This window comes from Bos mutus, chromosome 5 (assembly GCF_027580195.1).
Source record: "Bos mutus isolate GX-2022 chromosome 5, NWIPB_WYAK_1.1, whole genome shotgun sequence".
Lineage (NCBI taxonomy): Eukaryota > Metazoa > Chordata > Mammalia > Artiodactyla > Bovidae > Bos > Bos mutus.
The window spans coordinates 48,325,773-48,352,848 of NC_091621.1; the positions used below are offsets into that span (position 1 = coordinate 48,325,773).

At 38.1% G+C, this 27,076-nt stretch overlaps 1 protein-coding gene across 3 annotated transcripts in view; it reads left to right on the forward strand.

Annotated features, from left to right (window-relative positions):
• Positions 1-27,076, forward strand: part of CEP83 (centrosomal protein 83) — a 140,237-nt gene that overhangs the window by 99,598 nt on the left and 13,563 nt on the right. For all 3 annotated transcript variants that reach the window (XM_070370914.1, XM_070370913.1, XM_070370915.1), the window contains 5 exons: positions 771-915; positions 1,027-1,176; positions 11,962-12,037; positions 14,123-14,280; positions 17,082-17,211. In XM_070370914.1, coding sequence (XP_070227015.1) covers positions 771-915; positions 1,027-1,176; positions 11,962-12,037; positions 14,123-14,280; positions 17,082-17,211 — 659 coding nt within the window. The remainder of the gene's footprint in view (positions 1-770; positions 916-1,026; positions 1,177-11,961; positions 12,038-14,122; positions 14,281-17,081; positions 17,212-27,076) is intronic.

Sequence of the window (27,076 nt, forward strand, 5' to 3'; positions counted from 1 at the left end):
AGAATGTCCTTATCATTAAGATTTCTCAGAATTTATATTGTTCCTGACTTAAGTATTGAAATAAGCTGCCTGGACCTGCAGCTGTCATCAAATTGGTCTTTAGTTGAACTAGACTCCAGTTTCAGACAGAGCTTATGATGAATGACTGTTTTCATTATTCATTTCTGCTTGATGTTGACTCATGGATTTTCAAAGTGTTAGGGAGCAAATTTTCTTTGGAACTTAGAGTTTGAGAGCCAGCTTTGCATTTTTTTAAACTTTGAGTTAGATATGAATTTGTTTTAATCATCCCATATACAAAATACTTGTCATTTCATTACAAGGAAAATTTGTGAATTCATTGGACACACTTGAAAGCTTCCAATTTATATTAGAAATCTAACAGTTCTAATAGGTTTTAATTTTATTCACTCTGCTTCCCAGCTAGCTTTCTGTGGATTTAGATTACAGACCCTTTTAGAAGTATTTAAACCTCTTTTGATATTACCCAGGTCGATGTCCCCAGCTCTCAAGATCCAAATGAGTAAATGTATATACCATTTATTAAGGTTTTTTTGTGTGCATGCTTAATAAAATGACAAATGGAGTCTGAGTGGTAGTCTTTTTCATTAAGAAAAACTTGTCAACAAATGTAAAGATCTTTGAGATATGTATTTGGAGAGACTTTGTGTTCTTTTGTCTTACTGACTTATGAATATTTGGTCTTAATTACAATTTTTCTTTTTAATAACATTGAATATAGTAGAGTGTTCTTCTTTAAAAAATACTAGGATTACAGTCAGACAATGAAATTCTCAAATCAGCTGTTGAACACCACAAGGCGCTCTTAGTAGAAAAGGACCGTGAATTAATACGTAAAGTACAAGCTGCCAAAGAAGAAGGTTATCAAAAACTTTTGGAATTACAAGATGAAAAGTAAGTAATTACCTTATTTTGTTGGTTAAATCTCCTTGCAGATGAAAACATTATCCTGTCATATCATGCTTATTGTAGTTCTTGTAATATAATTATCATTTGTTGTTTTAGGCTAGAACTTGAGAGCAGATTAGCGGATTTGGAGAAAATGAAAGTGGAACATGATGTCTGCAGGCAGTCTGAAAAGGATCAGTGTGAAGAGAAATTGCGAGCTTCACAGATGGCAGAAGAGTCGGCCAGAAGGGAACTACAGAGTATTAGGTTATATACACACATATTTTTTAAACTTTATTTTGAAATAATTTCATAGCTAACAAAACATTGTAAAACTAGTACAGAGTATTCCCATGTAATCTTTGCTCAGATATCTTATGTATTTGAATTATTTTGATACCTTTGTTGAAAATCAGTTGACCTTATATATGTGTGTGTCTGTGTTCTGCTCTGTTCTGTTTCATTGATCTGTATGTCTGTCTTGACACCAATATCACTCTCTTGATTACTGTAGGTTCATAGAAGTTTCATTCAGGTAGTGCATATCTTCTACCTTGTTCTTTTTGTGCAAGATTGTTTTGGCTTCCCTGGGTCCTTTGCCTTTCTACATAAATTTGAAAATCAGTTTATCACAAAGGCTTGTTACGATTTTGATTGGCATTGCATTGAATCTGTAGCTCAGTTTAAGAAGAGTTGTCATCTCACGGTCTGTCCAGTCAATGAATATGGCCTGTCTCTCCATCTACTGTATTTGTGTTCTAAGTTGCTTCAATTGTGTCCAACTCTTTGTGGCCCCATGGACTGTAGCCCGCCAGGCTCCTCTGTCCATGGAATTTCCCAGGCGAGAATACTCGTGTGAGTTGCCATTCCCTTCTCCAGGGGATCTTCTCAACCCAGGGGGACAAGAACCCCACATCTCTTGTGTCTCGACCCAGGGGGACAAGAACCCCACATCTCTTGTGTCTCCTGCATTGGGAGGCGGCTTCTTTACTACTAGTGCCACCAGGGAAGCCCAAAGGACACTGGACTGGGAGTCAGAAGTTTTTTGTTCAGCAAACATTTGTTGAGCATATACTGTGTACCAAGCTCAATTCTAGATACTGGGCATTCAGGAGAATCAGATAACTAAGACACACTCTCTATCCTGAAAGGGACAAGTTCAATACCTGTAGTGGGGTGATATTGAGATGGGAATGATAAGTGGGAGGATGAATATAACCAGGGTACAAGTCCTGGTTTAGGCCTACAGTTTTCTTTTCAGCTTTTGGATCAGTGCCTGGCACTGTGCTTGTATGCATGCTTAGTCACTCAGTTGTGTCCAGCCCTTTGCAGTCCTTTGGACTGTAGCCTACCTGGCTCCTTTGTCCATGGGATTTCCCAGGCAAGAATACTGGAGTGGGTTAACCATTTCCTTCTCCAGGGGATTTTCTCTACCCAGGAATCAAACCTGTGTCTCCCACATTACAGGCAGATTCTTTACCACTGATTCTACTCTGAAAACATTTATATTTTATTTGGGTCATCTTTAATTATTGTCATCAAAGTTTTGTCGTGTTCATTGTATATATCAAGCTCATATTGTACTAATTTTAATTCTAAGCATTTTTATGTGATTATAAACAGTTATTTAAAAAATTTTTTTACTTCCTAATTGTTTATTGCTAACATCCACGGTCTCCTGCATTGCAGGCAGATTCTTTACCAACTGAGCTATCAGGGAAGCCCCTCCAAAAAAGAAAACACACACATAGTTAGAAATATAGTTGACTTTTATGTGTTGTTCTTGAATTCTGTGACCTTACTAAAGTCATGTATTTTCTACTAGCTGCTTTGTGGGTTCCTAGTTTTCTAACATCATGTTTTATACCTTGTACTTTCTTTTAGTTTATTTCTTAATTTTTTTGGTTATTTTTTGAGTTGGAAATTTACTTCACCTAATGTTCATTCTTTCATTTTTATTGGTAAAAGTGTCATACTGAGAATTTTCTTATTACTGCTTTAAATGTATCATAGAGATTATGTTATGTAGTGTTTTAATTATCATTATTTTTTAGAAATTCTCTAATTTTAATTTGCATCTTTTTACCTAGGGATTAACTGAAGATGTGTTAATAGAAGGTGTGGTTGTTTAATAGAAGGTGAAATGAATAGTTTTCAAGGGCTGCCATACATAACAAAATACCATAGACAGGGGTAGTTTAAACAATGGAAATTTATTTTCTTATAGTTCCGGAGGTTAGAAGCCTGAGATCTGTGTATTAGCAGGTTGAGTTTCCCCTGAGGCCTCTCTCCTTGGCTTGAGTGGTTGCATTCTTACTGTGCCCTCATGGGGCCTTTCCTCTGTGCTCACGTATCCCTGCTACCTCCTTCCTCCTCTTATAAGGACACCAGTCTTATAAGGACCCACCCATATAACTGCATTTAACCTTTGTTACCTCTTTAAAGGCCTTGTCTCCAGTACAGTCACATGTAAGTTACTGAAGCTTTTTAAATTTCCAGGTGATAGGCCTTATTTATTTATTGTTAAATTTTAGTTTTATTGCATTGTGATCAGAGAGTATTGTTTCTGTTAGTTCTGCTTTATCTGATGCTGCTAAGTTGCGTCAGTTGTGTCCAACTCTGCGCGACCCCATAGACGGCAGCCCACCAGGCTCCCCCATCCCTGGGATTCTCCAGGCAAGAACACTGGAGTGGGTTGCCATTTCCTTCTTCAATGCATGAAAGTGAAAAGTGAAAGGGAAGTCGCTCAGTCGTGTCCAACTCTTAGCGACCCCATGGACTGTAGCCTACCAGGCTCCTCTGTCCATGGGATTCTCCAGGCAAGAGTACTGGAGTGGGGGTGTCATTGCCTTCTCCGTTTCTGCTTTATAGGACATACTAATGTTTTCTTTGTGACCTAGTATAACAAGGCCAAGACTAGTGTAAAGCCAGTGAGGCAATCAGGGTTCGTGTTGACATTGGACTTGCAGGAAATCTGGACTGAGTCTCATTAATTTTTTTACCCTGGGCACCTCTCTTGCCTTATCCCAGTCTTAGACCTGTAATACAGGATCAATTTTGTGAGTGTTACATAAGGGCTAGTAAAGAAAGTGCTCAATTATAAGAGTATAAAATTTGATATATACATCCATAAGATCTACCTTATTAACTGTGGTGGTTCTTCTCCATACTTTTATTTTTTCTTCATTTGTCTTGTACAAAGAGTTATATATTAAAGTCTCCTATTGTTTAATGTGCTTCTATCTATGACTCCTTACATTTCTTGTAATTTTTTTGCTTCATAGGTGATTGCTATATTATTTGGTATATAGATAACTATAACAGTTACACTTATGAATTGTGGCTGTTAGCACTTTCTTTTTGTCTTTTTTTTTTTGGCTTGAATTTCACTTTGATATTATTATTACTCCTGTTTTCTTATTGCTTCCATTTGCCTGGTGTACTTACTGTTAGTCTGTCTGTTTAAATGTGTCTTTTATGTGTAGCATACATAAGCAGCTGGGTCTTGCTTTGTATCCAAACTAGAGACCTTTTTGTTTTAATGGATGAGTTAAGCCTGTTCACATGCAGTGAGCACACATGCAGGAGGAGCATAAGAGATCGCCTGTTGAGATTTAGAATTATCTTCCTCTTTTTCGTTAGAGGTATTTTGAAGTTTGGGCATTTTCTGTCTTCCATTTATGTGAAAGATGTGATTTTGTCTGGCTTTATTTGATCTTGGTTTTCTATATTTTTGTAGGACGTGTGTGTGTGTGTGTGTGTGTATAAAACATAGAACTAGGCATTTACTGTTATCTTTTGCTACCTGGAAGTCCCCTATATCTGCTTTTTAAAAAATTCTAAAATCTTAATGACTTTCTAATTATATAGATTACAGTTGAGAGGTTTTTTTTTTTTTTTTTTAATCATGTTCATTAAGCTGTAGGTTATGTTTTGGAACACAGTTTTTAATTTTCATTACCCAGGAATCACCTCAGGCAAAGATATATGTATTATTTACAAATGTCAGGTTTTATGAGCTATTAATTTAAATGTTAGCTACGACAATTCTAGGATCATAAATCTGTTACGGATTTTGAGAGCCAGTCTTATGCTACTCTTTGCTTTTAGGTGGGTACATATTTTTTTAATGAATCAGGACAGTTTGGCTCTTTTTTAAATCTCTTCTTGATAGTCTCCAGAAAGGAGAGAGAGGGGCCCGCCCTCACCCCAGAAACCTCACTCTAATGTTTTATCTTATTATGGTCCCACCGTTTGGCCAATTAGAATCCTTTCTGTTAGAATTTAAGCCTGTTTCTCCTGGTTTGGGCTTCTGTTGCTATAGTGATAAAATGTGCAGCAATCATCACTTGAAGACAATAATGAACTTGACCCTTATTTTTTTATGCTATATAAAGCAGCTTTCATTCCTGTATTTTTAAAATATAAATGATTTTATATTAGCCACTTTGATCATTTTTTGATTCCTCTTCAGTTTCTCCAGGCCATTTATAATGTCTGATGGACCCTAATTTATTAAAATAAGGACCTAATAACCAACTTAAAATATATTTATTAGCAGAAGGGTTAATTCACAAAATTTGTACGTTTTTTAATGGTCAATAATTGTGTTTTTCCCGTGGCAATTCTGGTCTTCTGATTTATTAAGTCTAGCTATATCAACCAGGTCTATTTTGACCAGTTAATAAAACAATCATCATTGTGACTTGTCTTACATAGAATTTGTGGTAGGTCAGAAAGAGACTACCTGTGGAGAAAAAGGTTTTGCTAGGGTTATGAAAAGCCTAAAGCATATAAAGCAGAAGTATCCATTTATTTACAAAGTGGGGTTAATCACTTTGGCAGATGCTTTCAACTATTAATTACATTCCAGTCTCTTGTCTTCATTAACATGGTTTCTTCATCACTGGCCTAAATAATAAAATGATTATTCTAGTTAGTATTCTGTATTTCAAAAGGCTTCCCCCCTCACAAGTTTGTAAAATTTATAAAGTTACCTGTAAATTAAAAACATGTTAAAATTACACAATTTTAAATAAGATCACATACCCAGCCAACTTTTGGTTATGGCAGTAACCCAGCTTCAGCTAACTTAGGCATAACAAAAAGTGGTGGCAGGGTTGGGGGGTGGTACTTTATTGGCTGAGATATATTTGGACAGGACAGGGATTGTGCTGGTCTCACGGACAGCTGGATCCAGGAACTCAAATGTGCCAGATGAGAGTGACTTCTTCCCTCCTTTCCCTGCCTCCTCTCTTCTTTCCTAACTCCTGTATCTGCTGCTCTTCTACTGCTTTCTCTGTGAGGACAAGACTGTCTTTTGAGATCAGAGTCAGAGTTCTCACTTGATGATTCAAATTAGGAAAATCTGGAAAGACTTTGTGTATGGTTCATATGCCTGTCCCTGGGCCCACCACTGTGGCCAGAGGGATAGGGCACTCTGACTCTGCTGAAGTTTTATTGCCTGTTTCTGAGTGCATGGGCATGGTGGTGGTATGTAGAGGGAGAGGTGGTAAAGTGCAATTTGTCACCACAAGTGGGAAGAGGTGTCTTAGAGAAATAGCATCAGTTAATAAACTGAAAGAAAGAGAACTTGATCATTTAAAAGTTTTGCAGTTTAAAGCCAGAGCTGTATTTTTCTGTTTGTGGCTTTCTAATTTTTTCTTAAGTTTTTTAGAAACATTTAAAAAAACTCTCTCCTATATATATTCCTTTCTACTTATTATACTGTATCTTGAGATGAATTATCTGTTGCATATCATCTTAGTAGGGAGCAGGAGACTTAGACTTGGCCAGGTGAACAAGTTCTTTTACAGAATTTGAACAGCAAAATAAGGGATGGAAAAATATGTGGCAGCTTTTGACAGACCAGACAGTTTGTGTGACATGTCCTTGCTTGTAATTCAGGCCAATTACTCTAGCCTGGTTCTGGCTCTCTAGTTCTCTGTCTATTCATAGAGTCTCGTGTATCTTTCCAGGAAGGTCCTTTTTTCTTTACTAATAATGACCAGAGACGATTTCCATCACTCAGGGCAAGAACCTTGGCTTTCATGAAAAACTGCCTTTCTCAAAAAACTGATTCTAAGGATCTTAGACAATAGAGAAATCACAAATACAACTTCTGTGTGGTAATTGAGACTGACATCAAATGAAGCCAAGAGTTTAAAGTCTAGTTTCTCAGTCATAATAGCCACATTTCAAATGTACGTAGCCACAGGTAGCTAGGAACTATCATATTGGATGTGCAAATTATAGAACATTTCCATCATTAAAGAAAGCTATCAGACAGTGCTGTTGGACTGTAAGTTCCTTAAAGACGGGATTTTGTCTGTTATTCTCCGGTGTATCTGCAACACTTAGGACTGGGTTCTGCGTTTGTAGGTACTCAGTAAATAGTTAACTGAATGTTGAAATGACATACATCAGCTGCGTGTCATAGAAAACGTAGGCAGTAGTCAGTACAAGAGAACTTTGAAGAGAACTTAGAACAGCTCCATCTCACTGTTACTCCAAGTGTTTCCCACTGAACTTCTCTGCAGCTGCATACTCTGTTTGTACTTTGGTTTTCCAGTCTGCTTACTTTCAAATATAGTTTCTTTCATAATTACTTTCAAAGTGTAAAGCACTTGATCTCATAGTTTCTCATTTCTCAACTTACCCTTTACTTTTCAACTTCTCCCCATCAGTAATCCATTAACAATTTTTGCTGTAGCCTCTGAAATGTGTCCCATTACCAATAAAATTTTTTTATAGTCTCTACATTTTTAAAACACCCCCCTCACTGATAACTTTGTCCCGATGGTATATTGCCTGGCAGCATTTTTAAGTAGAAATTATTTCTCCATCCTGTCTCCTACAACTAGGGACCAAGAAGAGAAATCACTGTTTGTGAATCCCATTCTTGCTTTCAGACCATTGTTTGAGTCAGTTCGGTTCAGTTCCTCAGTGGTGTCCGACTCTTTGCGACCCCATGGACTGCAGCACACCAGGCTTTCCTGTCCATCACCGACTCTCAGAGCTTTCTCAAACTTATGTCCACTGAGTCGATGATGCCATCCAACCATCTCATCCCCTGTCGTCCCCTTCTCCTGCCCTCAATCTTTCCCAGCATCAGGGTTTTTTCCAGTGAGTCAGTTCTTCACATCAGGTAGAGTTTCAGCTTCAACATCAGTCCTTCCAGTGAATATTCAGGACTGACTTTCTTTAGGATTGACTGGTTTGATGTCCTTGCAGTCCAAGGGACTCTCAAGAGTCTTCTCCAGCACCACAGTTCAAAGCATCAGTTCTTTGGCACTCAGCTTTCTGGCTGTGCTGGTAAAGAATCTGCCTACAATTGTTTGACTAACTTTGGTTAAAATGGCCTTTCCTTTGATGTTGCTTGCATCTATCTCATGCCTGTCTTTTTTTCTACCAGTTACTGACATACAGAATATTCCCCAATGGTCCCTGAGGACCTTCACTTCTGTTTCAGGTTTTCTCTATTTTCTGTCCTTTCCCATCATTCTTACTGATCATACTATTCATATTCTTGACTCTTCTAACACCTTAGCCATTTGTTTATTTTATCTCAATTCTGGCATTCTTCATCTGTATTCTAAGCCCTTTCACTTAGCCGTGGTTTGGAGACCTTGTCATCTCCTAGAGCCAGTCATTTCAGACACTTTTTTTTTTTTTCTTTCCACCCCATTTTCACTGAAGATAATGAAACTGATAGTTCTTGTACTTTAAAAAAAAAATTCCTCCTATCTCTTAGACTGGTTCCCCTGCTGCCATTCAGCTTGGAAACTGTGTCCACTGTCCCACCATGCTCTTACTTGTACCTGAGCAAAGGATCCTGGATATGAACTTTTTCCACTTCCTACTATCTGAGAATTCCTGTATCTTTATCCATCCCCTCCTCCCTTTCTATTAAGATTCTTTTTTCCCTTTATATCCAAAGTAAGTAGTACTTTTCATCCCACCCCTTTATTTCCTCTGGAGTCTTGCTTTGGCAGTTACCCTCTTCTTCACCTCTACCTTCTCCTCAGACTCAAAGGTTCAGTTCAGATCGCGTGATCCTTTTATGAAAACTAATTGTACTTTCTTCTATAGTTTGTACTTTTAAAACTTATTTTCTTTTGGCTTGTGATACCCTTTGACTATTCAAAACCTTCTAATCATCTTCAACACTTTTTCAAAATAATATCTACATGTTTTGAACTCTTACTGTTACTGAAATTTAAGACCATTGAATTTATCCCTGTTAAGGTTACTTTTTGTTAAATGTAAATATCCCTTAGAATCCCTAGCTATAATGATCTTAAATCAAGGACTAATTTTCTCCTTAAAGAAATAAAAATCTCCAACCAGTTGTGAATTCTAAGCCAGCATTGCTTCAGCAGAGTGAACTGAAGAGAATTATGTAGATCATCTTTTATAGTCTACCAAAGTGATATTCTTACCTCTTTCATGTTTAATGATTGTCAGATACTCTATCATTTTTTGGTTTATTTGGCTTCGAATTTTGTATGTAGGGCATTTTTGTTTCTCTTCATGTCTACATAATTTATTTAGAAAGCGTCATGAGAAACGCTGGGCTGGAAGAAGCACAAGCTGGAATCAAGATTGCCAGGAGAAATATCAATAACCTCAGATATGCAGATGACACCACCCTTATGGCAGAAAGTGAAGAAGAACTAAAGAGCCTCTTGATGAAAGTGAAAGTGGAGAGTGAAAAAGTTGGCTTAAAGCTCAGCATTCAGAAAACTAAGATCATGGCATCTGGTCCCATCACTTCATGGGAAATAGATGGGGAAACAGTGGAAACAGTGTCAGACTTTATTTTTTTGGGCTCCAAAATCACTGCAGATGGTAATTGCACCCATGAAATTAAAAGATGTTTACTCCTTATGACCAACCTAGACAGCATATTCAAAAGCGGAGACATTACTTTGCCAACAAAGGTCCGGCTAGTCAAGGCTATGGTTTTTCCAGTGGTCATGTATGGCTGTGAGAGTTGGACTGTGAAGAAGGCTGAGCACTGAAGAATTGATGCTTTTGAATTGTGGTGTTGGAGGAGACTCTTGAGAGTCCCTTGGACTGCAAGGAGATCCAACCAGTCCATTCTGAAGGAGATCAGCCCTGGGATTTCTTTGGAAGGAATGATGCTAAAGCTGAAACTCCAATACTTTGGCCACCTCATGGGAAGAGTTGACTCATTGGAAAAGACTCTCATTCTGGGAGGGATTGAGGGCAGGAGGAGAAGGGGACGACAGAGGATAAGATGCTTGGATGGCATCACTGACTTGATGGACGTGAGTTTGAATGAACTCCGGGAGTTGGTGATGGACAGGGAGGCCTGGCGTGCTGTGATTCATGGGGTCACAAAGAGTCGGACACAACTGAGCGACTGAACTGAACTGAACTGAATACTTTCATAACTGGGTCTTGTTTCTTAACTGATTTACCAGGTGTATCCAAAATCTTGACAAGAGCCAAGCTATATTTGAAGCCGCACTGTAACTCTGGACCTGAGAGAGGACCCACAGTGTTTTCTCCTCTATTATCATCTTCGTAGTTACGTAGAAAGAAACTTTTATTAACTCAGTAACCTAAAAGTGCCAAATTAATAACACCATAAACATTTAAGGGGAAAATGCACAGGTTTGAGAGCATTACGTATAGCTAGACTTACAGAATCAGAGTGTGACTAGTCCTGTCTAAGGAGCACAGGCAGAGCAAGACTGGCTCTCTTCCTTTAGAGCAATTGTTTCTGGCTTTGTATGTACCTATCTCAGAAGCAATGTATTTTATGGTTCGTCCATGTCATATTGTCCAACCAACTTGTGCATTTAAATATTTAATCCAAGATTTGAGTTGGTTCATTTAGTCCATCAGCAAATACTGAATCTTTATTAGTGTTTAAAGCACAACTCTAGGCCCTTGAGAATGTTGTCTTCCCAAGAAGCAGTTGTAATTAGGTTGAAAAGGCATGCTATTAATGCTAAACTATAAAGAGTATGTGCCAAATAAATTATATTTGAGGTAAGTGTTTGAAGGATTTTTAAAAGGGAGGGTTGAGAGCTTATCCTGTCAAAGCTAATTAGTGTAAAGTCTTTCTCATGAGGTTAGTCCTTTGGTCACCAGGGATGCACTGTGTTTTTAAGGTTTTGGCTGAGAATGTATCATTCCTTTTGAAGAGGACACAAATTGTGTAAGTGTTCTTTCATCTCAGGGATGAAAACTCAATATATTTTACAGAACATGGTATGTTGTCTTGTACTAGATAGTTTTCTTTTAAATTCTGGATTTAAAATCAGTATAATTGAGGCATAATGAAGTGAGACACAGGAATACTTAGGTATGAGAAGATCTTTGTCCCATCTTAATTTGGCTGCTTGGTAGCAATGTGATTTGGGCCTGACTTAGCTAAGCCTTTCTGTATTATTTGAAATTATAAAGATGACTCTTGTTACTTCCATAGAACTATTGTGGGAAATTACTAAACTGGCCAACCTTAATTAAAAGTTGTCTGTTATACTCTAGACATCATGGAAGGCTTTAAAGATACATTTAGAAGCTGTATAACCTAGTGGAATGAAAATGAAGAAGCAGTATATCTGAAAGCATGTTGTAAATTGTGAAACACTGCCTGGCTGTAAGATGGCTCCTCCTGAACTGGACTGCTTTCTCTTGCGTTACTAACCCATTGTGCTCTTCTCCACCAAAGCCTTTTGTTCAGGCTGTCCCCTGTGTTTGGCAGAGCCCTACCCATCAGAGTTACATCTCCATGTAGTAATCTCTCATCCTTCTAGATAGAATTGATTTCTCATCTTCTCTGTGCCCATAGTTCATAGATTTTTTCATAGCAGAAGTAGAAATTTGTTACATTTTACTTATATATGAACACGACTTGGTTGCTTGAAGTCAAAATCTTTGCCTTTGAATCTACCACTTTGCATAAAGACAATGCCATGTGTCAGTATGAGCACTCAGTAAGATGATTGTCTAACTCAGTGAAATATATGAACTATGGATTTTTAATAATATCTTTTGTTGGGTTGTGACTTTTAGGTTAAAACTTCAACAACAAATTGTGGATATTGAAAATGCAGAAAAAGAAAAAAAAGAAAATTCTGACCTGAAACAGGTATTATTTTAGCAAACATATTGCTTTTATTTTTTTAAGTGCTTCTTTAAATCTGCGTTTTGAATCTATTGGCATTTTATATATAAGAATTCTGAAAATATTTCAATTGATAATGAATTGATGAGGTTGATATGTAAAGATAAAGTGTTTAAACCTCTTTAAGCTCTAGTTCATTAAGTTTCTTTTGCTAATTGCTGTTTCTCTTATAATATTTATATGCTGTGGCCCACGATCAGTTTTTATCACTATTTACTTATGGCTGTGCCGAGTCTTCGTTGCTTCACACAGTCTTCCTAGCTGCGGGGGCTGCTCTCTGGTTGTGGTGTGCAGACTTCTCAGTACTGCGGCTTCTCTTACTGTGGAGCATGGGCCCTAGGGTGCTTGGGCTTTAGTTGTGGTGTGTGGGCTTAGCACTTGTGGCACGGGGGCTTAATTGCCCCATGGCGTGTGGAATCTTCCTGGGACCAGGGATTGAACCCTTGTGCCCTGCATTGACAGTCATATTATTAACCATAGGACCATCAGAGAGGTCCCAAGATCAGTTTTTTAAAATTATATTTTAAAGGACAATATTTTGATATTATAAATTTAAAAAATGAATTAGAAAGATCATCCCTGTTTTGAGTTACTTGTGTGATTGACTTGTAACTTTGCATTTCTTATTCCATGAGCTATTTTTTAAATTACATCCCTGTGAAATCTAAAGAGTTGTATTTATGGAAGGAAATTCATATTTTAATTCAAGTTGTTTGGGTTTAGGAAAGATCTATATGGGCAAAACATGAGGAGTGAAAATTCCATTTTTAGGATTTATGCTTTGCATATATAGTTACGGTTTCTGAGTCTGAAGTAGGAGGGCATAATGTTTAATACTCAGAAGTTATCTAGTTTCATTGGCATTGAGCTTTCTGTCATCCTGAAGATATGGAAAAATATTAAGCTCTTTGAAGGTTGCTTGTTCAGCCATCTATAATACAGATTTAATATTTACAGCTTCAGTTAAAAATACTGAATATTCTTCTGGAGAAATTCATTCTAAAATAGAAATCTGAGATATAACCTTTTTACTTTATTTTTCTGATGATTGCTTTTTGTACCTATATAATTCTGTAGATGGCTTTGCTACCATCAGAAAGTAATGGAATTATTTCTTCTTTATTGCATAAAGAATCTGGTTTCTTTTGACTCTTGTCTTATAATGAATTCTTTTGATCTGAAATCACTTAAACTCTCTGCCTCCTAACTTCTCTCAGAGAATGGCTTTTAGAGGTAGAAGAAAGTGAAAGAAAAAGGAGAACTTGTTTATTAATTGGTAAAATGGCTTTTGCAAGAAGTAGGTATAAATGTGTCCCAAATGTGTTATTTGGATAGAACTTAAGAGCAGTGATGTGAATCTCCTAGCCTGTTAATTTGTAACTAGGTAATCAACTACTTTTCATGAGAAAAAGTACTCCCAGATAAACTGGGATAGAGAAGCCTGAGTGACATTTCACAGTTTGATAAATGGGTCTAGAGGCAAAGGAATCCCTACCATTCATTAGGTTTCTCAAATTATCTTTCTTCTGCCCAACACTGGATGTATAGACTGCTTGAAAACTACTCAGAAACAATGTGAGAGTGAGCCTTTCTGTATTTATGATTTCTGACTGTTCAGAAAGCAGAACCCCCTGATGGAGTGCTAATCACAACTTTGTGGGAGTATGAGATGGTTTTCTTAGCAGCTTTCCCAGCTCACCTTTTAAAATCTATTCTTTCCTAGGAGGCTAGGAGACTCATATTTGGATTCTCTTTGCTTACCTTGCTGCTCTCTTTCTAAGGACCCTTCTCCCCGTTTCTAGTACCTCTTCTGGCCTGCTTATTTGGGCAAGAGGAGAGAGGACTCAGTTGCAGATTGAGGAATAAAGTTCTTTATAGTCTCTGGTTATATTAAGAAATGATCCTAATGCTGCTGCTTTTTATTATTTTGTTCCAGGGCATCCCCAAGGGCACATCAGTTGGGTGGGACATTTGTGAGGGAAGATTAGTGTCTTCTGTGTCTCTCATACTCTGTTGCATTTGTTTATGTTTCTCTTCTTCTCTTTTAAGCAAATCAGTGGTTTGCAGATCCAAGTGACCTCACTGGCACAGTCAGAAAATGAGTTGCTGAATTCAAACCAAATACTGAAGGAAATGGTGGAGAGGTTAAAACAGGAATGCCGAAATTTAAGAAGCCAAGCTGAAAAAGCACAACTAGAAGTTGAAAAGTAGAGTTTTGCTTTTTTTATGTACAAATTGTTTCTTCTTTATGCTGTATTCTTTTAATGATGATTCCAGTGTTGAATGTATTTTGATAACTAGTTAAAATACCCCATCGACATGTACAGTGGTTTTAGGTAATGTATTTTCTGTTTCTAGAGATGAGCTTTTAGAACTCTGAGATTGGTTTTTTAAAAAAAGAAAAGACCTCTTAAAATTTTGCCTGACCACAGTATTTTGAAAACCTTCAAAGAAACACTTCTTTATTCATTGAGTAAATCAATACATTTCTTATTACTTCAAATATATAAATTCTTCTGAATGCTAGAAGTCAGAAACAAAATTTTTGGTATGTACAATTTACTTCCTAGAATTAGAATCTTTTGGATTTTCTCTCTGAAAAGCTCATTTGTTTATATTTTTTGATCTTGGAATCTCTTAGTAATAGACAGTCTAGTAAACTGTAGGGAGATGATTGTGGTGATCAAGATTTCCCTGGAAAATTTTATTTATATGTGGTACAAAACTACTATTTTGTATTTGCTTTGTTATTATAACATGTCATTATAAGTTTTTCAATCTATAAAACATTATTCTTTTCACATTTTTTCTTCTGAAGGCTGCTTGCCACATAAATTTTTTTTTTCTTATTTTCAGTTTTTCATTTTTTAAGGCTTGTCCATGGCTTCATATATGTGGTTGAATTTTAAGAAAAGTAAGCAAGATAATTGTCCATGATGTGTTGTGACATACCACAGAGTCCAAATTATTTTGCTTACATTTTGCAAAAAAAAAAAAAACATAGAAATTTGTATCTTGGAATCCTTTAAGTGTTTTGGAATCCTTTAAACCTTTAAGTGTTTGATTTCAAATGTGCTTAAGAATTCTAATAACAGGATAGCTAGCAAATTTAACCAACTTATCATTGGTTTCTGAATGTTATTCATAGGATTGTTGTTTAGTCGCTAAGTTGTGTCCAACTCTTTGCGACCCCATTAATTAACAGGCTGCCAGGATCCTCTTTCCACAGGATTTCCCAGGCGAGACTACTGGAGTGGGTTGCCATTTCCTTCTCCAGGGGATCTTCCCAGCCCAGCAGTCAAACCCTCTTCTCCTGCATTGACAGGTGGATTCTCTACTACTGAGCCACCAGGGAGGCCCATTTATATGATTACATAGCAGAAAATAGCTGGACTAGCGGTCAATAAGATGTGATTTTGGTCCCAGCGAAGACACTTAAAACCTGCATGACCTTAGTCATGTAGTCTTGACTCCTCAGGGTTTGTATATCTCATTTGTACTGCCTATAGTGAGGATACAAAAAAATCATAAAGCATACAGAAAAGCTTTAAAAATGTAAGTTGTTATGATGTTACTATAAAATAGCATGTATATGAAATTTACTCTAGCTAGAAAACATATCACATTAAGACTTGATAACAATGCTGATTGCCATCTTTACTGGGCTCAGTTTTTAATAGCTTGGTGGTATCAAAGTGAAGAAGAACTGAAGGCCCTCTTGATGAAAGTGAAAAAGTTGGCTTAAAGCTCAACATTCAGAAAACTAAGATCATGGCATCCAGTCCCATCACTTCATGGGGAAATAGATGGGGAAACAGTGGAAACAGTGGCTGACTTTATTTTTCTGGGCTGCAAAATCACTGCAGATGGTGATCGCAGCCATGAAATTAAAAGACGCTTACTCCATGGAAGGAACCTAGACAGCATATTAAAAAGCAGAGACATTACTTTGCCAACAAAGGTCCGTCTAGTCAAGGCTATGGTTTTTCCTGTGGTCATGTATGGATGTGAGAGTTGGACTGTGAAGAAGGCTGAGCTCCAAAGAATTGATGCCTTTGAACTGTGGTGTTGGAGAAGACTCTGGAGAGTCCCTTGGACTGCAAGGAGATCCAAACAGTCCATCCTAAAGATCAGTCCTGGGTGTTCATTGGAAGGACTGATGTTGAAGCTGAAACTCCAATACTTTGGACACCTGATGCAAAGAGCTGACTCATTGGAAAAGACCCTGATGCTGGGAAAGATTGAGGGCAGGAGGAGAAGGGGATGACAGAGGATGAGATGGTTGGATGGCATCACCGACTTAATAATGGACATGGGTTTGGGTGGACTCCGGGAGTTGGTGATGGACAGGGAGGCCTGGTGTGCTGCAGTTCATGGGGTTGCAAAGAGTTGGACACGACTGAGCGACTGAACTGAACGCATATATATGGAATCTAGAAAAATGGTATTGAAGGGCAACAATGGAGAAACAGACATGGAGAACAGGCTTATCGACATGGGGAGAGGGGAGGAGAGAATGAGATGTATGGAAAGAGTAACATGGAAACTTACATTACCATATGTAAAATAGATAGCCAACAGTAATTTTCTGTATGGCTCAGGAAACTCAAACAGGGGCTCTGTATCAACCTAGAGAGGTTGGATGGGGAGGGAGATGGGAGGGAGGTTCAAAACTGGGGGGATACATATATATACCTATGGCTGAGTCATGTTTAGGTTTGACAGAAAACAACAAAATTCTGTAAAGCAATTATCCTTCGTTTAAAAAATAAAAAGATTTTTATGAAGAATAAATGATGTAGTACATGTACTCTTTTAATAAGCACAGTTGCTGGCTCATAGGAAACAGTCACTAATGGTGGTGTTAGGAAATAATGTGGTCATGCAAGAATGCCTGTGTTGGATAAGGAAGAAGGTGGTGAAGAAGGAGGTAGTGAGTTTGACTATACTTGTGGTAATATCTGTTTAATTCTAAGGGTTAATAGGTTTTGCATACATTCTCTGACAGGGCATTGGAAGAGAAGCAAATACAATGGTTGGAAGAAAAGCATAAGCTTCATGAACGTATCACTGACAGAGAAGAAAAGTATAATCAAGCTAAGGAGAAATTGCAGCGAGCTGCAATTGCCCAAAAAAAGGCAAGTGGTTCTTATTAAATTATTTCTGTAGAGTAAAAACATAACTCTTTTAGGAGAATATAATACATAATTAAAACAGACTTTAGTGGTATGTTAAGTTTGATATTTAAACATGACATTTTGCTGTCAACTTTGCAAAGATAAATTGGGAACATGCAAACTACTCAACAAGTTTATTTCAAAATATGTGTACAAGTCAGTTTTCCAGAACCCACATACGTTTTTCCACAGAAATGGTAGTTTTCATTGATAGTTTCTAGACCAGCCCATACAAGGCTCATATAACTCATTCTTCACTTACAGTGTGATTAGGTCTGTTTCAGCTGTGCTTAACCAGTTCTTGTAACATTGTTTTTGTGGTTCCAATACTTTTTTGTTTCCAACTCAGGAATATAGGAGCAAGTATCTCCTTACCCAGCAGAAGGAACTAGGACTCCCCTGGCTTCTGAAACACCTGTGATAGTTCCCACACTCATGATCTTTTTAAAACTTCATCTTTGCAGGCATATTTTCTCCAGAACCTAAAAACTTAGTCCAGGGCATCATGGAAATAATGTAACCAGGTGATTCATCTAAGTCAGTGATTTTTACAACAGCAGACCCAAGGAATGCAGCGTAGCCCCATTAATAACCATAGCTCACTATGGCAGCAATTCAGCAGTTATTTTCAGCAAGATTGGCACATGTATGTTGGGTGAAGGGGAACGTAGTAAAAAAAAAAATCCCATAAATGAATTGTCTTCATTTCATAAGTTCCCTTAGTACTGACTTTGGTGTGAGAAATTGAGAAGGTCTAAAGTGAGAGGAAGGTACTTCAAGACATATACAGACTGTTATCTTAATGTCTATATGTTTATTGGTAAGTGTAGTTGTTCATATTTGCTTAAGAGAACTGTATATCATTTACATATTCTGAATTTGGAAATAAAGGATGCAGTTCCTAGTGACTTGTTTATGTTATTAGATATAACTGCCAAATTTGTCCTGATAGTTGGAGTGACAACATGAGAAACCTAAACGTTGTTACTTCCCCACTTTCTTGGTTTATAAATACTGCATTTCTCTTTTTTGTATGCTAAAAGTAGTGTAACAGTGAGATTATAAAACACTACTTAACTATATAGGAATACCAGTGTTTTATACTCAGATATAAATACTTATGTTGTTTCATTGTTTTTTCCTGAGTCTATCACTTCTCTTTCTCTTTCCTTCTGTCCATATAAGTACTGAGCAGTGTATGGCTATTGATGGTGTTTTAGTGAAGTTATTTTACGGCTTGGGATGATCTCAGAAATCCTACTTATGCCTCTGTGTATTGTTTGAAGCCTAAAAGCATCTGAAGCCAGATTTTAGCTGGAAATCATTAGAAATTACAAGGGCTGATTTTATCTTTCACAGAAAAACTTTTATGTTGAGGCTTTAGAGGTAAGTATCTTAGAGATCAGATTCTAATTATTGAGGTTAGGTTGGGTTGACTTCCTTTGGTGCAAAAGTGACATCCAGTGGTGACAGAGATTATCAACTAATCATAGGTATACCTGAAAGAGGGGAGAAGGTGGTGTTTTAAGAAACTTGCAAAATAACCTTGGATCAGTATTGACCTAGGATGAATGTTTTTCCTACTGAAATAACTGCCAAAAGATGCGTATGAATATAGTAAATACCTATTTTACTTTTAAAAATGTAATCTGTGGATTATGATTTTAAGTTGTAGAAAGTTGTTAATTCAGTAAATAATTATGACCCAGAGCTGTCCCATCATGTGGAACACTACCCTGTAGGCTTACAACTGTACCTCAATTAAAGGGAAAAAACAGACAATACATGTGACATGGAAATACAGTCAAAAGTATATAAGTGTATGTAATTTTAGGGCTGGGAGATCTTAGTATTCAGATAGATTTTTGCAGATTAGGAAACTGAAGTGGTAGGTAGCCAAGATCACTTGACTAGTTAGGAATGCCATGACTGAAACCTACATCTTTCTATTCTTAATTCTGTGTTTTTTCTGCATTGTTACTCTTTTCATTTCCCCCTTTCTTTGATTCCAGATACTCTACTGCTCTATTGTAGCCATAATGCACACATGAGTCTTATTTCTTGTGGCAAAACAGTCACTATAAAATTAATTTCTTTAACTCAGACCCTTTTCCCATTCAAATTATTGTTTCTGTATGAAAACTTTGGCTTATAAGATAACATAAAGAGGATTCGTAAAATTGCATCAGACTTTTAAAATTTCTTTAGATGACAAAAGTCACAACTTTCTTATGTGGTAAGATTTAAAACAGGTCAAATATGTATTAACTCTAGAGCAGAAATCATAATCCTTTAGAGTTACTTCCCTGTGAAAGGTTCTTATAACTGGGGAGTAGCAGCTTGATCTTTTTCCTACAGGCTAGGTGAGATGGCTCACTGCCATCTGACTATGTTCGTTTACAACTCCAACCTCTTTAAGCACAAAGCTTATATCCTTTCTGGTAAGTGACATTACGAAGATGTAACGACAGTGTGTAATGATATTTTGTTGATTTGTTTGGAAAAGCTTGACCAGGTGTCTTGAGTTGGAATGCCCTTCTGTACCTAATGACTTCCCTGTATGTTTTCCTCACACATTCTTAAAGTGTGAGTATGAAGAGCAATCTCTTGGTAAGAGGACAATGATTTGTGCTTTTCCCTTTGAGGCACTTGAAATAACTTGTGATTTTTATTCTGAGGTATATGTCTTTGAAATAATTCTTAGTTAGAGGTTATGAATGGTTTAGAAAAAGAAATGAACCATAGTCTTAAAGTTGTAAAGTATCTATTGAATGTGTTTTGTGGCCTGGCATTATGTTATACACTGAGCAGAACATAGAAGCATGATTAATTCCTCCTTTTTGACCATATAATCTAATTGGAGAAATAAAATAACATCCAATACCTAAAGAATCTATTAGTCACTTCCATGTGATCTGTATGAACACTAAAATTTGAGAACCACTCTCCTAGAGAGAAGAAAGCTTGAAGACAGACTAGTTAGAAAGCTATTACAATAATCTTAAAATGACGTAAGAGGTCTGGAATTTGGGCTTGCAGTATAGAATGAAGGTGAAGGATGACTCCTAAAAGTATTCCAAAAGAAAAAAAATGACAGACTATTACAGTGCTAAATAAGAAAAAGGAAAATAGGAAGTATTTTAGCTATGAGAGGATATAAGAGGAGTTACCATAATGAAATAAAGAGCATGTGTCAGTTGAGTACAAAGAGAAGATGTATTTGACTAAACACATGTCCAGTATAAACTGATAACAGTGCATCCATGTAGACAAGTCCTGGACTCTTAAGATATTGTGTAGGTAACCAGAAACAATGGAACAAAGCATAAAGATCAGTAGTTCAGATTAAAGATGTATAATTAGATCCTTCAAAGTTGGGGAATGGCTGAAAAATAAAAGGACTATGAACTAAGTTGACTGAGAAAGTAGCTGATTTAGTAGAGGAATGGTCAGATGGTCATAGAGGTAGGATCTATAGTATGTTGTTATATAAGCCACAGGAAAGAAAGATATCAAAGATAAATGCTCATGATTGTTGAAAAGAGTCCATTGAATTTGGCTAGAATGTGATAAAAGGAAAATTTTAGCTTTGATTCTTGCATCAATATCTTTTGATTTGTCTTATACTCTTTTGTGTTGTAATGTTTATAACACTAAGGCATCCATTTGATTATCCTGTGATTGTATCAGACTAAAATAAAAATTAAAACCATTTCTTACAGCTGCTCTCCCCTCTGGACTCTGATTTCTTTCAGTGGAGCACCATTCTTCCAATCACTTATGCTTCAAACCTGTGATTCATCCTGAGGACTCCCTTTTCCCAAATCTAGTCAATCCTTGTATTAGTTTTCTAGGGTTGCTATAACTAATTACTACAAATTATGTGGCGTAAAGCAACAGAAATGTATAATGTTATAGTTCTAAAGTTAGAAGTCCAAAACCAAGGTGTCCACAGGGCCATGCTCCCTCTAGGGGCTCTGGGGTAAGGGTCTGCTCCATGCCTCTCTCCCAGCTGCTGGTGGATGGTGCCTCTGACTTCACATGGTGGTCTCTCTGTGCATCTGTCTGTGTGTCCAAATTTCTCCCTTTTTATAAGAACACAAGTCAATATTGGATTCAGGGCCTACTCTCATCTTAACTCTACCCTTTTTTAAAAATAAGGCCACTCTGGAGTGTTTTCCAGCACCAAGAACCAATTACCTAATTTTCTGTACACCAGCTGGGCATCTGACTGTTCAGTTGAATTCTGACGCCACATCAGCTCCCGCAGACTGAAGGGCTCCATCTCATAGACTGCCCGCATGCTAGCTGCCGGGTTCTCAGCCCTCTGCACTGCTGACCGAGAGCTGTTAATCGGGGTCCCTGTAAAACCCCTGCCCAGGTTCTATGGAAACACTTAATTCATATTTACTGGTTTATTATAATATGACTCAGGAATAGCCAAATAGAAGAGATGTGTACGGCAAGGTATAGAAGGGGTGGGATGTGCCACCCTCCTAGCAAATCAGTGTACTCACTGTGCTGAAGGCTTTCCAGGTGTCCTTGTTAAGGGTTTTTATAGGTGTTGGTCTTAGTACCCCCCCTCCCAGAAGTTGAGAATGGGAGGTGGGAGTAGGGCTGAAAATTCCTACCTTCTTACCACTTGGTTTTTCTAGTGACTAGTACTATTTTAAGACTATCTAGGGATCGCACCCCAAGTTAACTCATTAGTATTAACTCAGATATGGTTCAAAAGGGCTGATTATGAATAGCAAAAGATGCTTCTGTCACTCAAGAAATTCCACGAGTTTTAGGAGCTCTCTGCCAGTAACCCAGGAAAAAGACCAAATACGTTTCTTTTTATATCACAGTTACATTCTGAGTAAACGTAAGTATTATGGAGACACTCATCTAGAGCCTATGAATTCTTCCTTTATAATATATCTCACATTTTGCCCACCTCATTTCTTTTTATTCCTATTGCTAACATCTGAGCTCAGACTCTTCTCTACACAGTTTCTCTGTATTCATTTAGTCAGTTTACTCAACAAATTTATTGAGAACCTGCTATATGCTACGTATTGTTTTATTTGCAGGCATATACAAATAAAGACTGTACTAAGGAGCTTATATGATAGTGGATGGGAGACATGGGGTAAAGAAACAAACACATATCAGGTGAAGATGTGTGCTAAGAGGAAAACTAGTGGAGATAGAGGGTGGTGGTTTATACAGGTGATCAGGGAAGGCTCTGATAAAGTAACATTGTGCAGAGACCTGGAGGAAAGAAGGGAGAGGCCATCTTTTGTTTGTAGGAAAAGAATGTTCCAGAGGGAATAGAAAGTAAAAGGTGGAGGCAGGAGTCGACTTGATATGTTGAAAGAATACAAGAAGGGAGACCTGATTAGCTGGAATGGAGAGAAGTAGGAGGAGGCTGGGTAATGTTGGGGCTTTTTTTTTTTTTACATTTTATTCTGAATAATAGGAACACACTAGAGAGTTTTGAATTGAGACATGATATAATCTGAATTATATTTTAAGAGAATTTCTGCCTGTTGTGTAAGTGGGGCAAAGAGGACTCAGGAAGACCACTTTTCTGTGTCCAGATGGGAGCTGTAGAGAACTAGTAGTAGGCTGATGGTAGGATTCTGGATACATTTTTAAAGGTGGAGCTTACAGTGTTTATAGGGTATTACGGAGATGTATCAAAGGTGACTGAAATGGTGGGCTTGAGTACCTGGTTAAAGTAGAATTGCTGTTTACTGACATGGGAAAGACCTTGGATAGGACAGATTCAGGGGTAAAACAGAGATGCCCCCTTTGGACACATTAACTCTTTGAAATGCCCACTAGACTTCCAAGTGAAGACATTAAGTATTCTCGTGAATACATCAATCAGGACTTCAGGGAATAGCACTGGGCTGGAGATAAAGATTTGGGGCTCAAATGGGAAAGACTAGGGATCTCTTCAAGAAAATCAGAGATACCAAAGGAACATTTCATGCAGAGATGAGCTCGATAAAGGACAGAAATGGTATGGACCTAACAGAAGCAGAAGATATTAAGAAGAGATGGCAAGAATACACAGAAGAACTGTACAAAGAAGATCTTCACGACCCAGATAATCACGATGGTGTAATCGCTGACCTAGAGCCAGACATCCTGGAATGTGAAGTGAAGCGGGCCTTAGGAAGCATCACTACAAACAAAGCTAGTGGAGGTGATGGAATTCCAGTTGAGCTATTCCAAATCCTGAAAGAGGATGCTGTGAAAGTGCTGCACTCAATATGCCAGCAAATTTGGAAAACTCAGCAGTGGCCACAGGACTGAAAAGGGTCAGTTTTCATTCCAATCCTAAAGAAAGGCAATGCCAAAGAATGCTCAAACTACCGCACAATTGCATTCATCTCACACACTAGTAAAGTAATGCTCAAAATTCTCCAAGCCAGGCTTCAGCAATATGTGAACCGTGAACTTCCAGATGTTCAAGCTGGTTTTCGAAAAGGCAGAGGAACCAGAGATCAAATTGCCAACATCCGCTGGATCATAGAAAAAGCAAGAGAGTTCCAGAAAAACATCTATTTCTGCTTTATTGACTATGCCAAAGCCTTTGACTGTGTGGATCACAATAAACTGTGGAAAATTCTGAAAGAGATGGGAATACCAGACCACCTGATCTGCCTCTTGAGAAATTTGTATGCAGGTCAGGAAGCAACAATTAGAACTGGACATGGAACAATAGACTGGTTCCAAATAGGAAAAGGAGTTTGTCAAGGCTGTATATTGTCACCCTGTTTATTTAACTTATATGCAGAGTACATCATGAGAAATGCTGGACTGGAGGAAACACAGACTGGAATCAAGATTGCAGGGAGGAATATCAATAACCTCAGATATGCAGATGACACCACCCTTATGGCAGAAAGTGAAGAGGAACTCAAAAGCCTCTTAATGAAAGTGAAAGTGGAGAGTGAAAAAGTTGGCTTAAAGCTCAGCATTTAGAAAACGAAGATCATGGCATCCGGTCCCACCACTTCATGGGAAATAGATGGGGAAACAGTGGAAACAGCATCAGACTTTATTTTTCTGGGCTCCAAAATCACTACAGATGGTGACTGCAGCCATGAAATTAAAAGACGCTTCCTCCTTGGAAGGAAAGTTATGACCAACCTAGATAGCATGCTCAAAAGCAGAGACATTACTTTGCCAACAAAGGTTCGTCTAGTCAAGGCTTTGGTTTTTCCTGTGGTCATGTATGGATGTGAGAGTTGGACTGTGAAGAAGGCTGAGCGCCGAAGAATTGATGCTTTTGAACTGTGGTGTTGGAGAAGACTCTGGAGAGTCCCTTGGACTGCAAGGAGATCCAACCAGTCCATTCTGAAGGAGACCAGCCCTGGGATTTCTTTGGAAGGAGTGATGCTGAAGCTGAAACTCCAATATTTTGGCCGCCTCATGCGAAGAGTTGACTCATTGGAAAAGACTCTGATGCTGGGAGGGATTGGGGGCAGGAGGAGAAGAGGACGACAGAGGATGAGATGGCTGGATGGCATCACCGACTCCATGGACATGAGTCTGAGTGAACTCCAGGAGTTGGTGATGAACAGGGAGGCCTGGCGTGCTGTGATTCATGGGGTCGCAAAGAGTCGAACACGACTGAGCAACTGATCTGATCGGATCTGAATGTGTAAATCAGAGAAGGCAATGGCACCCTACTCCAGTACTCTTGTCTGGAAAATCCCATGGATGGAGGAGCCTGGTAGGCTGTAGTCCATGGGGTCCCTAAGAGTCGGACACGACTGAGTGACTTCACTTTCACTTTTCACTTTCATACATTGGAGAAGGAAATGGCAACCCACTCCAGTGTTCTTGCCTGGAGAATCCCAGGGACAGAGGAGCCTAGTGGGCTGCTGTCTATAGGGTCACACAGAGTTGGACACGACTGAAGCAACTTAGCAGTAGCAGCAATATGTAAATGGTATTGAAAGCAATGGGACTAAATGAGGTCACCTGGAAAGTGAAGAAAGACAGAAAAGAACAGGTTTGAGGATTGAGTTTTGAGGAATTCCAAACTTTAGAAGTTGGGAAGTTAAGGCAGAGTGGCCAGTATGATAGGAAAAGAACCAATAAAGTATTGGATGCCAAGTGAAGAAAAATGCTTCAAGAATAATTAGCCGTGTCAAATGACATTCATCAGATCGGATCAGTTGCTCAGTCATGTCTGACTCTTTGCAACCCCATGGACTGCAGCACACCAGGTTTCTCTATCACCAACTCCCAGAGCCTACTCAAACTCATGTCCATCACATCGGTGATGCCATCCAGCCATCTCATCCTCTGTCGTCCCCTTCTCCCACCTTCAATCTTTCCCAGCATCAGGGTCTTTTCCAGTGAGTCAGTTCTTTGCATCAGATGACCAAAGTATTGGTGCTTCAGCTTCAGCATCAGTCCTTCCAATGAATAGGATGGACTGGTTGGATCTCCTTGCTGTCCAAGGGACTCTCAAGAGTCTTCTCCAACACCACAGTTCAAAAGCATCAATTCTAAAAAAAAAAAAAAACAAAACCCAAAAGCATCAATTCTTCGGTGCTCAGCTTTCTTCATAGTCCAACTCACACATCCATACATGACTACTGGAAAAACCATAGCTTTGACAAGATGGACCTTTGTCAGTAAAGTAATGTCTGCTTTTTAATAAGCTGTCTAGGTTTGTCATAGCTTTTCTTCCAAGGAGCAAGTGTCCTTTAATTTCATGGCTGCAGTCACCATCTGCAATGATTTTGGAGCCCAAGAAAATAAAGTCTGTTACTGTTGCCACTGTTTCTCCATCGTCTTGCCATGAAGTGATGGGACTGGATGCCATGATCTTAGTTTTGAGTTATAAATGTTGAGTTATAAGCCAGCTTTTTCACTCTCCTCTTTCACTTTCATCAAGAGGCTCTTTAGTGTCAACGAAAAATTAATCAGTCGATATAAGAAAGAATTGTAAAATATTTGAGACAAATTTGAGGATTATAATTGAAGAGCATCTCAGAAAGCTCTGAGAGCTGTTTCCCCCATTAGAAGTCAAGATGCAGTTTATTTAAGTTTTTTTTGAGACAGAGGGCTGTACATTAAGTGACATATTATTGACAGTTTACACAATCCAGAATTAAGCACCATTGTTGTATGGGTCGTGTCACCCTTTACGAGATCAAGAGAGAATGTTATCTTTCAAGGAGTTGTCTTGTTGATGCCAGGAGAATGTTGCCATTTATGGTTGAGCAGATATTCCTGCTGATGGGGGAGATTTGGTCAGTGCATAATGACAGATGCACAGTGAGAGGAGAGGAGGCCAAAGGCAGAGAAGAATTTTTATGTTTAAGTTTTTCTTGTCTTCCCATAATGTGAACTTTATATTTCACAATGGTAAGATGATAAAATAGTAAGATGAAGACAGATTTTCTTTGGCTATGTGAGTATTAAAAAGAAAACTAAAGGAAAACAATGGGAAGGACTAGAGATCTCTTCAAGAAAATGAGAGACACCAAGGGAACATTTCATGCAAAGCTGGGCACAGTAAAGGACAGAAATGATATGAACCTAACAGAACCAGAAGGTATTAAGAGTTGGCAAGAATACACAGAAGAACTATACAAAAAAGATCTTAATAATCTGGATAACCATGATGGTGTGATCTATCACCTAGACCCATATATCCTGGAGTCAAGTGGGCCATAGGAAGCATCACTACAAACAAAGCTAGTGGTGTGCTTAGTCGCTCAGTCATGTCCAACTCTGTAACCTCCATGGACTGTAGTGCACCAGGCTTCTCTATCCATGGGTATTCTCTAGGCAAGAATAAGTGTAA